General features: G+C 49.6%; 2 protein-coding genes across 2 annotated transcripts; one reads left to right on the top strand and one right to left on the bottom strand.

Moving 5' to 3' along the window:
• Nucleotides 1–3,614: 3,614 nt before the first annotated feature.
• On the bottom strand, nt 3,615–7,588 carry PpBr36_04666 (uncharacterized protein; the record flags this gene model as incomplete). The annotated part of the gene is made up of 3 exons (XM_029891825.1): nt 3,615–4,143; nt 4,778–7,217; nt 7,303–7,588. 3 exons carry the CDS (start codon nt 7,586–7,588, stop codon nt 3,615–3,617), a joined length of 3,255 nt encoding a protein of 1,084 aa, XP_029749002.1.
• Nucleotides 7,589–8,125: 537 nt separating this feature from the next.
• PpBr36_04665 (uncharacterized protein) lies at nt 8,126–13,464 on the top strand (the record flags this gene model as incomplete). The annotated part of the gene is made up of 9 exons (XM_029891824.1): nt 8,126–8,299; nt 8,436–8,604; nt 8,673–8,894; nt 8,978–9,000; nt 9,095–9,231; nt 9,298–10,390; nt 10,451–10,662; nt 10,740–10,829; nt 11,730–13,464. 9 exons carry the CDS (start codon nt 8,126–8,128, stop codon nt 13,462–13,464), a joined length of 3,855 nt encoding a protein of 1,284 aa, XP_029749005.1.
• Between the last annotated feature and the right edge of the window lie 7 nt (nt 13,465–13,471).

Genomic DNA, 13,471 nt, shown 5'->3' with positions numbered 1-13,471 from the left:
CGCGCCGGCGAGGCATTGGGACGAGAAGGGATGTTATTCTGGCTTGGCGTTTGTGCGAGGAAGCGGGTTGCATCTTCGAAATACCCGGAACTGGTTTTGTTTATTTTACAGCCTTTATCTGTTTTTAGCTTTTTACTTTTGCATCATCTTATTGTTATTGCTCTCTGCGCAACATGTGTCGAACTGTCACGGCTGTGATGGAAGGCTCCCAGGAAAGAGTGAAAAAATGAAGTAGACTTGGGTTTGCTAGACCCAAACCCCTCCTGCATGCAAATCGAGGGCATTGACTTTAAATACAGATAGGGGCCTTCCGAGGTGATTGTTGGCCAACGAACAGATGATTTACAACAAGATATGAGTCTATCAATTTTTGAAGAGAATTAATTCAAGATTTGCCTAACTCTCTTAAACAAGATAGCAGCATCACAGCATTCGACTACCATTGGAATAACTTCTGCCCATCCTCATTTGCTCCTCAATACGAAGGGTCCATCCCACCATGGACCGGATCAGGTGGAAATACCTACGTACTGATAATTCAAATTCTTCAGTGCCGATATCAAATGTCGCCCCGAAAAAAAACCACCCCACACTACAGCAATCCACACTCATCCAAGGACAACTTCACCGCCGTTCAAGACTGACAAACCACGTTCACAGCAAAAGTGGGGGACAGAAAAGAACTGACTGCATAGGGCTAATATCACTGAAGCATCCACAAGAGCTTATGAATGATCTCCCAAATCACTTCCAATAATGTTGGGGAATGAAGAATAGAATAACAGGTTGCAAATATATTAAAACACAATCATTCTGACTCTTTTACTTTTCTTGATAGATTTTTTTTTTTTTTTTGGCAGGTAGTTTGGACGGTCACAAACCATGAAGCTATGTTGAGCTCCTTCTTTTTGTCCCCCACTTTTGGCAGGTATGCGATTTGTCGTTTACGCTCCTGTGGGCCTGTGGGATCTTTTGATTGTCGTGCTTCCGTGTTATTGCCTTTGACTTGCTTACACGATCTCGAAAACAATTGCAAAAACGAAAACATATGACTCGCGATTGTGGACATGGGCTGTCACGTTTCACGCCCGGGTTCGTCACGGAGATAACACACTCGTTGATGGCGAAGATAGCCCGTCCTGTTCGTGGCCCCAAGCACTCCACGCCCTGGCGGAACACGCCCACGTCATTAGAGTACATCTTCGTAATAGGCTTGCTGTTCCAGCCACTACGGTTCTTGGTTCTACAGTGGGTGACCCACAAGTGGACATGCACCTGAAGTGGACACCTGTTTTGTTAGCAATCTCTAGCATCCTCAACACAACCCACCTACTTCAACGCGACAACGCACCGCAAATAACGCGTTTTTGAAGCCGAAAAAAGCCGTAATACCGAGAAATTTGGAGTTTAGGCTTACCCAGGCGGTTAAAACCGTAAAATCAGGCACTTCGAAAAATAAAACGGCCGCGCAGTGGGCCGTACCAAAAACCACCCTTATACGTCGCCTTAACGGCGTTTTCGATCGAAAACAAACCCATAAACCGTATTAATTACTTTTTAACGAACAGGAAAAATTCGTTAACCGCTGGATCGAAGTCGAAAAATTCGCTGGAAAAGCGCCCACGCACCAAATAATTAAAAATTTCGCTTTTTTTCTAATACCGCCGAAAAAACGCGTAAACGCTTTCGGTAAACGTTGGTTGGCCGGTTTTTTACGCCGTAATAAAAATATTAAAACCAAATCCGGGATTTTTTTGGAGGGTGCGCGAATTAAAAAAACTACGACCGAATCGATCCGGGCGTTTTATAATTAATACTAACGAATAATTACCGAATTCGAAATTAAACCCAAATATATTATAAATATAAACGAATACGGTTTCCAATAAGGCGATATAACGGCCGGAAAAATATACGGTTTATTTTTCGTAAAACGCCGGAATTAAATTAAAATTATATATACGTTAAATATTATTTGGGCGTCGATTATCGAGGCGGTAATTATAAAAAAAAAAAATTTACCCCAACCGTAATCCAAATGGGTAATATTTTATAAACGCAATAATTTCCACCTAATATTAAAAATTAGGCGTATAATTCGACTCCCACGGGCTGGTTTAATTTTAAAATCGCTTTTAAATGGTTAAAACAGGTTTTTTTGCTTAAAACGAAACCAAATATTAATATAAAATGGCGGTTATTGGTATTAAATTAAATTTTAACGTATTAATTAGCTAAATTTATATTTAAAACGTTTAAAAATAGGGTTTTCCTCGAATATTTACCTATTTACAGCTTATATTTTATTTAACCGTTAAATGTTTTTATTTTTAACTTTATTAAAACCTATTACCGGTAATATATAAAATTTTTTACGTCGTTAAATATTATTACGTTTAAATAACGAAAACGGTTTTTTACCGCTTATTGAAACGCCTTTGTAACCGGTTTATCGGTTCGCAATATAATTTCCGGTTTCCGCAAAACCGGGATTTGGCCGGTAATACCCCTTTAAATATTAATTCCGGATCGAATAATAAATCCTAACCTAAAAATTACCCAAATAACGATTTTTAACCGTAATTCGGATTAAAATATGGTTAACGTTATTTTCGGGACCCCAAAAACCTCCTAAAATATTAAAAAACAGGTTATGCAAATAACAGGCCGGTTAAACGAATACAAAAAAAATTTGGCTAATTTTGTACAAAAAATATTTAAAACCATGGATTATTAAATTGCTTAAATCGCGAATTTTACCTCCGAAAATAAACGGTTAAACGAAAAAATTAAAATTTTCAAACTTGCACTTAAAAAACGCGTGCGCCGCGAAGCCCAAAATTCCTTTTATAAGCAAACCGGTATATAGGAAGCGGTTTACGGTTTGGATTAGAAAAGGGCGGCCATGGAGGTTAAAATCCGGCAACAATACCGAAATTAGGATTAGGACCAGGGATTTACGGTTTTATTTTTGGATTATAATGTAGAGGAGTTTTCTGCGAATTAATAAATATAGGTTTTATTGCGATTTACTGCGGAAAAACGATCAATTGCATATTCGTTGTTTTCATGGCAGTTCTTCGGGAGGGTGTCCACTTCAGGGGCATGTCCACTTCTGGGTCACCCACTGTAGTGATCATGGGCGACGCGCTAGCGCTGACCATCTTGCCATGTCAACTTCCGTTGGACCCGAGATTCTTTGTCGTGGCATCCAAGAAACGTAGCTACTATGACAGAACTTGCCAGGGCATGCCGAGTTCGCACGCGTTTTTCTTTTGTTATGCCTCGGATGCCGACTACGACCGTTGCAGGGAGCCAAACAAAAAACTATTGCCACTTAGAATAGTGGAATGCCTGTGACATGTCGGTCAGGGGGGGTTGTCAGGAATTGATTCGATATTAGAACTCACGTAGCTCCCCCATCATCCATCTCCGTCTGCTCTCGGGGATCAAAAACAATGTGGTAATCGGATCCGTATGTCCATCTGCCGGCATCCCCCGATTTGGAACACCGAGTTAACCCCTTTGATGACTGCCATCGCCAAATGAAGGCTCTGGGTAGTCTGCCCGAGTCCCGTTTTACGTTGGCTCCACCGACATCGCCTTCCTCGTTCTTAACCAATAGGCTTCAACTTCTTCTTCTTCTTACTCGACTCGCCCGACTTCTTCTGCGAAAACTGCCTCCAGCTGCTGATGCGCTGATCCCTTGTCGCCTCCCAATCCTGATCGTGCTGCCTCTTGCGCTTCCGCTCTTCGATCTCGGCCTCCTCCTTGCGCTGCTGCCTGCCCTCCTCCTGCATCTGGCCCTTGAGCTGTCTCCTGCGCCGCTGCTCGTTCTCGATCAGCACATACTTTGTCTTGTCCGCCCACAGCTTCTTAAACTCGTCCGTCTTGAGCTCCGGGCTGTCGACCGTCCACTTCTTGTCGCGCAGCACCAGCATCCGCGCGTCCGAGATGGCCTCATCCAGCAGCGCCCGGTGCTTCTCGTCCATCAGTTCCGTCTGTGCCTTCTTGAGGCGGTCGAACGCCTCGGGCGCCAGCGGGTTTCGCGTTTTATCTGGGTGGATCAGGAGAGACTTTTTGCGGTAGGTGATCTTGATGTCGGATTCAGGCACGCCTGGCTGCAGGCCGAGGACGGCATACCTGCAGAAGGAACAATAGCGGGTATGTTAATGACGAATTCGTTACTATGCCAAAGACATCAAGACAAGTCTTGGGTTCTTGTTTGGTGATTATAACTCACGCATCGAGGCGGAAGGCATTGAGAATCCGGTTGATTTCGGTATCCTTGGTTGCCTCCTTGGTTTCTGCCTCTAGAATGTCGAGCGCATCGCGATCATCGGCGGGCTTGTCTGTGCTAGCCATTTCGTCAACTGGTAAGGCGTCTTTTCTTTGGGTTGTAGACCCGCAACCGTAGAGTTTTCCTCAAAAGACTTAGTAGAGAAAAGCGCAGTGATTTTGTCGATGCTGGTGCCGTGATGACTTGACGCGCAACTACCCCCAGATACCTTGGTCTGGTGTCAAGGAAGCCGCGACTTGAAGAGTGCGGGATGAGGCTACGATAAGCGGAGATAAGCCTCATTTCAACGTTACCGACTTGAAGATTACATAAGCAGCATCACTGCCTGTTGGGAATTGGAAGCATTGGGCACGACTTTTGGATGTGGGATTATTATCAGACATCAGATAGCATATTTGGGTTGCTTGGTTATTTTGGCGTCATAGCATTTATTTACAGTATGTGTCTGCAGTAAATTAATTCTTCTTCTTCCTTGACGGACGTGCATTCTTCCGCATCTTGAGCTCTTTGATCTTGCGTGCCTTGCGGATGTCATCATTGTTCTTGATCTCCCGCTTGCTGCCTTCGCCATCCCTGAACTTGCCAATTCTCTTCTCCTTGGCCTCAGCAACACGCTTCTTTCGTACGTAATAGTCATCACGGAATTTGTCAGCTTCCTTCGGCGCATCCTCACGCTTGTGGTTGAAACGGCGGCCACCTCCACCGAAACCACCACCACCCATGCCTCTGGGAAGCCCGGTCTCAGCTTCGCCGACACCAGGCAGCTTGCCCAGCCGGTTGTCCTTGCGCCACCTGTCGAAACGACCGCTTTTGAAGCTGGCGGCAATCTTGACACCGCTCTCTCCGCGAATCATCTTGGTGTTGCCGCGGCTGCCGTCCTCGTCGTGTACGCGTGACACGTACTTGGCGTTCTTTTTGTCCCATCGCATCGTCGTCCGGGTGGGTGCGCCAAATGAAGTTGACTTTTCGTCGTTGGCAATGTCCATTGCTACGTCACGCGCGGCTTCGAGGAAGTTAGCCCCATTGGATCCGGCATTTACACCGTAACCACGCTCCTCTGCCACGTTGGATTGACGAGGCGTGTAGGTCATGAAATGCTCAGAGTCCCTCCACGCAGAAGCATTCTTTGCCGAGTCGGCGTTGTTGGAAACTGTGACCTCAAGTTCTTCATCGGACTCGTCGTTTACAGCACCAAAGTCGTCTTCCTCGTCGAATGAAGCGTCATCGTCACTGCTGTCATCCGACTTTGCACGTTTGATGGCCGGCACATCCTCGTCCTCGTCATCAGCGTCCTTGTCCGTCTTAGATTTCCTGACGGGCGCTCTTTTCCTCAACTGCTTCATAACCTCGACGGCCTCGGATATTGTGCCTTTCCCTCCATGGCCAATCTCAAACACTGTCTCTTGAGGCTTGAAGCTGCTAATCTTAGCAAGCATTTCCACGCGGAGTGCCTCGGTATCGTCTGTGTTTATACCGAAAATCAAGTGGGGTTGTGACCACGCTCTGGAAGCCGTGAGCTCTCTTGCCCTCTTCGCACTTTGACTTGACGCAGAGACCCGAGTTCGCAAGTATTGCTTCTGAGCTTTTGCGACCACGCTCCGCATCATGGCAATATCGTGTGATTCCTGTACCACTTTCTCCACCCACTCAACGTTCGTTTCGACTGGATTCCGTTGTAATGCTCCCAGCACAACGTCCGAGGCGAAGTTTGCGCCCGCCGAGGTATCCTGGCCGACCACAAGTCTCCTTCCCAAGAAAAGCTGCAGATCCAGCAGATATGGAGCGTCGATATCAGCCACCAGGCTGTAACTCCATCCCTTCTGCCCTGCACGGGCTGTTCTTCCAACGCGATGTACAAAGATCTTGGGCTGGTCGCAAAAGTCATAGTTGATAACGTTTGCCAGAACAGGAATATCAATACCTCGTGCGGCGACGTCCGTAACCACTAAGATGTTCGTCTTGCCCCTCCGGAAATCTTCAACCTGAATCTTTCTTGCGGTTTGGTCCAGCGCACCATAAGCATGGGAGACGGCGTATCCGGCCTGGATGAGTATCGAGGTGAGATACTCAACATGGAACTTTGTTGCTGTGAAGATAATAGTTGAATGCTCCGTCGGCTTCTCCTTTGGGTTAGGACGATCGGGTCCTCGCTTCCTCTTCTTGGAGCTCTCATCCTTATCCTCCTTGAACCCTTCTGGTGTCCCTGTCGGCATCTTGATAACATCCTGCAATATGTGAAGAAGCGCACCCTCCTTCTCCGCGCCTTTCACTGAAAAGAAGGCACTCTCAAGATCCGGCGAGATCTTTGTCTCAGCATCAAGGCGCACCAAACTAGGGTCCTGAAGGCCGGCCCTGGCGAACTCGACAAGCGACCTCGGCAAGGTGGCGGAAAAGAGCAGAGTCTGGCGAGAGGGAGGCAAAGAATGTAGAATCTCAGTGAGTTGAGTTGCGAAACCCATTTCGAATAGTCGATCGGCCTCATCAAAGACGACGTACTTGATCGACGAAAGGTCGAGCGACATCTCGACCTTGAGATGAAGAAATCGACCGGGTGTAGCGATGATAATATCCGGGTTGGTGGTCATGAAACCAAATTGGTCCTCCAAGCTGTCACCACCAACAAGCAACACAGTTTTCAGATCAGTACCCTTGCCGAACTCCTTGACGACCTTGAGCGTTTGCAGTGCGAGCTCTCGAGAAGGCGACATGATCAGGGCCCTGGCGCCTACTCGCGGGCTGTGAGCCCTGAGGCGCTCTATCATCGGTATAACAAAGGCAGCCGTCTTTCCGGAACCGGTCCGAGCCATTCCTACCACATCGCGGCGGTCGAGAATCAAGGGTATGGACTTGCGCTGGATAGGTGTCGGGACTGAGAAGCCTTTCCTGGTAATCGCTTGAAGAAGACTTGGGTTTAGGCCTAGAGATGCTGGTCAATAAAAGGTTCTAGAAAGAGAGACTGCCGGATGTTCTTGTTCCGAAGAGCAGGGAAAGTATCTTCTTACCCATGGCTTGAAATCCACCCGACTTCTTGCCTGTCTTTCCCTTCAAGTTGGTCGTCTTGCGAAAGGATGCAGCCTGCTGCAGCGCAATGAGTGCTTCATCGTCGCCATCGCCGCCATCTTCGGCACCGTTGAGCAGTGCGTCTATATCAAGATCGATCTCATCATGGCCACCAGTGCGCTTCTTCGCTTTGGTCTTGACGTCGATATCGTTGTCATTTGCGAAGATAGAGCCTAGGATATCAACTTCGTGCTCAGAGGCAGCTGGGGAAGCGGCGCGACGGGGCATTTTGGAGTTCAGGATTGCCGCATGGCACTTTGCGGTCTCGGGAGGATGTTGAAGGAATAGCGACTTTGACATGTAGGGTCCAGGTCTATTGGACGCTGAGTTTTCACGGCAAAAGAGCGGAGTTGCCAATCGCGTTCCCATTTTTTTTTTTTTTTTTTTCCCTCTTGATCCCCCTGCCCACGTCGTGCGGGGATGTATCCACTTTCACGGTTGCCGGAACCCCTGCACGGCATGATAGGAAATCTGCAAAGCGGGGCAACTCGGCATTGGGGTGTGTTACATCTGGAGAGTCACCCACCTTGTCCAAGACTCACTCCTGGATGCAACACAACACAAAGACTATCTAAATCCCGAAATTAAAGAATACAAGTGCTTGTACATTGCTATTCTTGGCTACTTTAGGAGCTTTGAGGTGAATATATCCAAATTCCACTTCTTTACCAGCGACATTAATGGATTGAAGCAAAGCTTATCCTGACCTTGGAAGATTCGAATCTAACCTCTAGTTGGCATCAAACAGCCCCTCACAACGTCAGCATGAGATTCGTGACTGTCGCTGCGGCGACACTACCAAGTGTTCCGCTTGACTTTGTGGGCAATAGAGATCGTATTCTAGAGTCTATCAAGCTTGCCAAAGAGAAAGGTGCAACTCTGCGTACGGGCCCGGAATTGGAGATTCCAGGATATGGATGTCTCGACCATCATCTTGAAGTACGTTTGGCTGAGGCGCCTGATCAGAGTCTTGAAAAGAGCTCTGAGATGGATAACGCAACTTTTCCACTCTTTTCTGGCTCAGACAGGCAGAGCTTCAATCAACTGAAAAAACAAACAACGTGAACACATATAGGGCGATACCGAACTGCACAGCTGGGAGGTCTTGGCTGAGATTATCTCAGACCCTGTTTGCAAGGACATGCTTGTTGACCTAGGGCTGGGTGTCAAGACCCGCAACGTGCAGTACAACTGTCGAGTGCTTTGTACATACAAGAAGATATACGCAATTCGGGCAAAGCAAGGTTCGTTCGTGTTCTTTGACGGCTTGTAGCTCTTTGAGGAACTCATTACTGAAACAATAACCTGACAGCACTTGCCGGAGATGGCCTCTACCGTGAGCCCCGTCACTTCACTGCATGGGTTAAAGAGCGGCAGGTTGAGACACACAAGCTCCACAAAGTTGTACGGGATGTCACCGGGCAAACCACTGTTCCCATTGGTGACTTCATCCTCGACACTCCGGATACTTCTGTGACCTGCGAGACTTGCGAGGAGCTATTTGTTCCTAGGAATCCATCGATTTTCAGTGGCCGTATGTACACCCCAGACCTTGATTATTTGGTCACCTAGTCTGCCCTCACCGACCGAACATAAGCTGACCTCACACGCGCGAAGTCAACGGCGCTGAAATCATTCTTGTAAGTCATCCCACTTTGAGAGCTTTTTTTTTACTTGGAAAATGTGTCGGAATAGCATTGGCACAGGATCACTAAAATTCATAACTTATCATAGAACTCCAGTGCCTCGCACGCCGAGCTTCGTAAGCTTGGTACGCGTCTGAACCTCATATCGAACTCAACACGTAGCAATGGCGGACTATATGTATATGCGAATGCTTCTGGAATCGATGGCGAGGCGAGAATGCTCTTGTAAGTCCCTCCGGATCTAAAGCTGTTTGGAGTACAACATGTTACTCACATATATGGATGATTTAGCGATGGAAGCAGCATGATCATCCAGAACGGCGAGGTTTTGGCTCAGTCATCACAGTTCTCGCTGCTCCCTGTAGAAGTCACTGTCGCCACTGTCGACCTTGAACGAGTCCGGAGCTATAGGACTAGTGCCAGCCGAAACGTGCAAGCCGCCCGTCAACCCGAGTATCCTCGAATCGACTGTGACATTGAGCTGGCCCGGCCAAGTGAGGAAATCTTCAGATCGAACAAGGTGATCGCTTCGGAAATTCCTATTCGCATCCTGGATCCTATGGAAGAAATTCACATGGCCACCTCGGTGTATCTGTGGCAGTATTTAGTTCGCAGCTCGGGTGCTGGCTTTTTCCTGGCGTTATCTGGAGGACTTGACAGCTCGTCTGTTGCTCTGTTTGTCTATGGCATGGCCAAACTGGTCTTGCTCTCGATCAAGAACGGCGAAGAGAACACACTTAACGATTTGCGCAAAGTCACGGGCATCAAAGACTATGTACCCGAGTCAGCAGAGGAGATTGTCGGCAAGCTGCTCCACACGTGCTTTATGGGCACAGTCAACAGCTCAGACGAAACTCGATCGAGGGCAAAGAGACTGGCGGAACGCCTTGGCGCTTACCACACCGACATTAACATCGATAACGCTGTTCAGGCCCACGAATCCATCATCGCAAGCGCGCTCGGTGGCTTCAAGCCCAAGTATGCGATCGAAGGGGGCACCAACAGTGAAAACCTGGCCAAGCAGAACATTCAGGCCAGAAATCGACTCGTGGTATCTTATGAGCTTGCGCAGCTGTCCACACAGGCTCGCGGCCTTCCGCGAGCTGGTGCTTCATTGCTTGTCCTAGGATCGGGCAACGTCGACGAGAACCTTCGTGGATACTATACCAAGTACGATGCCAGCTCCGCTGACCTTGCGCCGCTGGGGTCGATATCCAAAAACGATGCCAAGGACTTCCAGCGCTGGGCACGCGACAAGTGGGATCTGAGCATCATGACCGAGTTCATCGATGCGATCCCATCGGCTGAGTTGCTTCCCCTCTCGGCCGGAGTTCAAGCCGATGAGGTGGAAATGGGTTTGACCTATTCGGAACTGTCGGACTTTGTAGGTGTTTTCGAGGCCAGATGGCTTGAGTAATCAGCACTAACCCAAAGCTCACAACAGGGGATTCTCCGCAAGGTTGACAAGCTAGGCCCGTGGTCGGCGTACCTGCGCCTCCTCAGCCAATGGAAGGAACGTCCTGGCTTCGGTCCTCGCGAGATTGCAGAGAAGGTGTTTCTTTTCTTTAGGTTCTACGCAATCAACCGACACAAGGCTACCATCATTACCCCCAGCGTCCACTTGTCCGCGTATAACCCCGACGACAACAGACACGAGTGAGTCTTTTGAATGCTTATGATACCACATGATAATATGATACCTGAGAGTTTACTGACTAGTTGGTGTGTATCAGTTTGCGCCCGTTCCTCTACGTCGTTAACTGGCCATGGCAGTTTAACAAGATTAGGAAACATGTCGAGGAAATGGAGAAGGCCATGTCCAAGTGACCCACAAATATTGAGGCTGATAATCGTTTCAATCATTCGTCCATTGCGGCTCTCAGTAGCAGAGTAAAGCTTTCTCAACAGCTCGCAATGCTTCCTACGCTTTATTGGCTGGACCAAAGTTGCCAAGGATAGACGCGAGCTGCGGAGGGGGCGTGGTTTGTTTGTTGAGGTGAATGTGTTCTCTACGCCTTATCAGTTGAATTTCTATAACTAAATCTAGACTCTGGGCGCTCAGCCTATCAGAGTCTGTTGCCTTGAAAATGGTTCGCTTCATTCACAGCTCGCCAATGCCTTCTCTTATTGACTGTTGTTTTGCAGTGTTTTCTCTTTGTTCCTTGCGTCAGAGACGTCTCTTGATCTTTCTTCCCTCAAGCTGAACAATACCGCAAGCACGCCTGGCCAATCGCCCTGCTTCAAAGGGCTAAGCGAGAGCCGATATCCAATGGGAAACGACGCTGCTTAAGTGGTGTAACCCCAAACTTTTCAGCCTCAACTCGCGCGTTTTCAGGCGTGCATGTGCTCCAGGTTGCGCGTCTCTGATCTAGGCGCCGCAATCTCGTAAGGATGGAGAGATACCTGAAATCCGGGGTCCGGTGACTCAGTTCGTTTCCAATGACGTATCAAGTGATTGCCTACTTGGGCGCCGGGTCGAACGTACGCAAAGGTTCAAGGAGACCCGAAAAGGTTGCCCTCGGTTCCCCTCGCTGGCTATTGTGAAGCAGGGAGGGTGTACATGAGGAGGCACTGCTGAATGATAAAGACTGTCCACGTCGCACTTCTGTTGTTTGGTATGGCAACTTGTGCAACACGGCTGTATGCGCCCTTATATTGACTTACAACAAAAAAAGAAAAAAAAAGAAAAAAAAAGAGTGACTTGGGCTTGCCGCAATGGGCAGAGCACACTTCATTTTGTGGCTCTGGAGTAGCCTGTTGGTAAAAGCCGTCTCCTCGTCTAGCGCAAATTTTACCAAGTGCTACGGTGAGGCCTTCAGAGAATACATGACCATGAACAAAACAGATCCCATGTGGCACACATGGTTCTGGCAAGATGACTTGTATGGCCTCAAGAACAAGTCAGCCAAGCCACAAATCGTTCTCACCCGCGCAGGCTGTGAGGAGTTCTGCGGCCCAGACCCCCAATACAACACCGTGATCGACGCCTTCCAGATCATGACGACGTGGGTGCTTCCAGCCATCGCTCTGATGAGCCAGCTCCCGTACGAGTCGTTGTCGATCCGCTGGAGAAAGAACCTGGCTGCTTTTGGGAACTGGGTCGGCGCTCCAGCCGCCGCCATGACGACCACGTTTTGGAACATCGTGCTGATCCACAAGTGCGCCGTCAAGCCTGGCCTCTTCAAGCTCCCCGGGAGGAGAGACGAGATACGTGAGGCCCTGTACATCCTCAGCTGCATTAACCAGTACGAGTACCCACGGCACAAGCACCCGCGACCTGAACAAGCCGACTCCGACCTGCGGCGTGACTCGGCCCTCCTCAAGGGCATTCTATACCCCTATTTCAGGCCCGGGTTGATCTCGGAAAAACAACGCAGCACACTCGCCAACCTGAACCAGCACCTCGCATTCCAACTGCGTCTCCAGAGGCGCAAGGGGGTTTATCCCATCTTCATCAGCATCGGCTGGTTCGGCATGGCGTTTGCCTTTTCGATAGTAATCTCTTTCGCCGACATCGGCGACAACACGACGGCCCACTCGCTCGCCCTCGGCCTGCTCCTATCTTGGGTGCCCGTCATGCTCTTCGCGACCGTCATCGACCGCAACCCGACCTCGGCCACCCGGTGCAGCGAACTGATCCAGAGGTGGCTGTTCAACATCGACAGGCTGCTGCCGACGACGGTGCTGCCGAGCCTGCCGCTGGCATTGTGGCGTGCGCAGCGCGGCGATCAGGAGGCCGCCGACGAGACGGGGGAGTTTGACATTGGCGAGTACATGGGGCAGGGGCGCACCCTGCGCTACTGCGGCATCGCCGACACGGTCCTCGACATGATTGTGAATCCCAAGGATGCGACGCTAGATGTCCCCGACCTGTCGGTTGACGAGGGACATGAGAAATTCCGGGTCAGGCTGACGGAGCGGCCGTGGGGGTGGGTAGCGGTGTGGCTTGTCAGCCAGGCCATAGTGAGCACCAGTTTCAGCATGGCATTCATGGTGTCGTTCAACACGCCGACGCAGGGCCTGGGCTGCCGCTCGCTGCTGTACCTCTCCTGGTGGCTGCTGGTCCTCCCCTCGTGGCTGATCCTCGGCGTGTTTCAGGAGCCCAACCCCACAGTGCGCAACCTGATGATCGTGCCGAACCTGCTCGCCGCCGCCATCCTCTTCGCCATAATGCTGGTGCAGTCGTTTGGCGGGCTCAACAGCTGCGTGTGCAAGACGAGCGTCTTTGGGCGGAAGCCCTTTGGCGGCTACATGGACTTTATGAAGGCCGACTTCTACAAGGAACACTACGACGTCGAGGCCTTTTGGGGTTCCGCAACGGGCATCGGCGGAGCTGCGATGGTGATCTCGATATCTTGGCTTGCTTGGAAGTGGCACAAATCCTCAGCTCTGTGGCGGGTGACCGAGGATACCACCGTGCGAGTCGAAGATGATGTTTCTCTCGAGTGGCTGACCTAACGATGAA

This window comes from Pyricularia pennisetigena, chromosome 6, assembly GCF_004337985.1.
Source record: "Pyricularia pennisetigena strain Br36 chromosome 6, whole genome shotgun sequence".
Lineage (NCBI taxonomy): Eukaryota > Fungi > Ascomycota > Sordariomycetes > Magnaporthales > Pyriculariaceae > Pyricularia > Pyricularia pennisetigena.
Note: the sequence above shows the minus strand (reverse complement) of the source record. Positions and strands in the feature narration are given on the sequence as shown.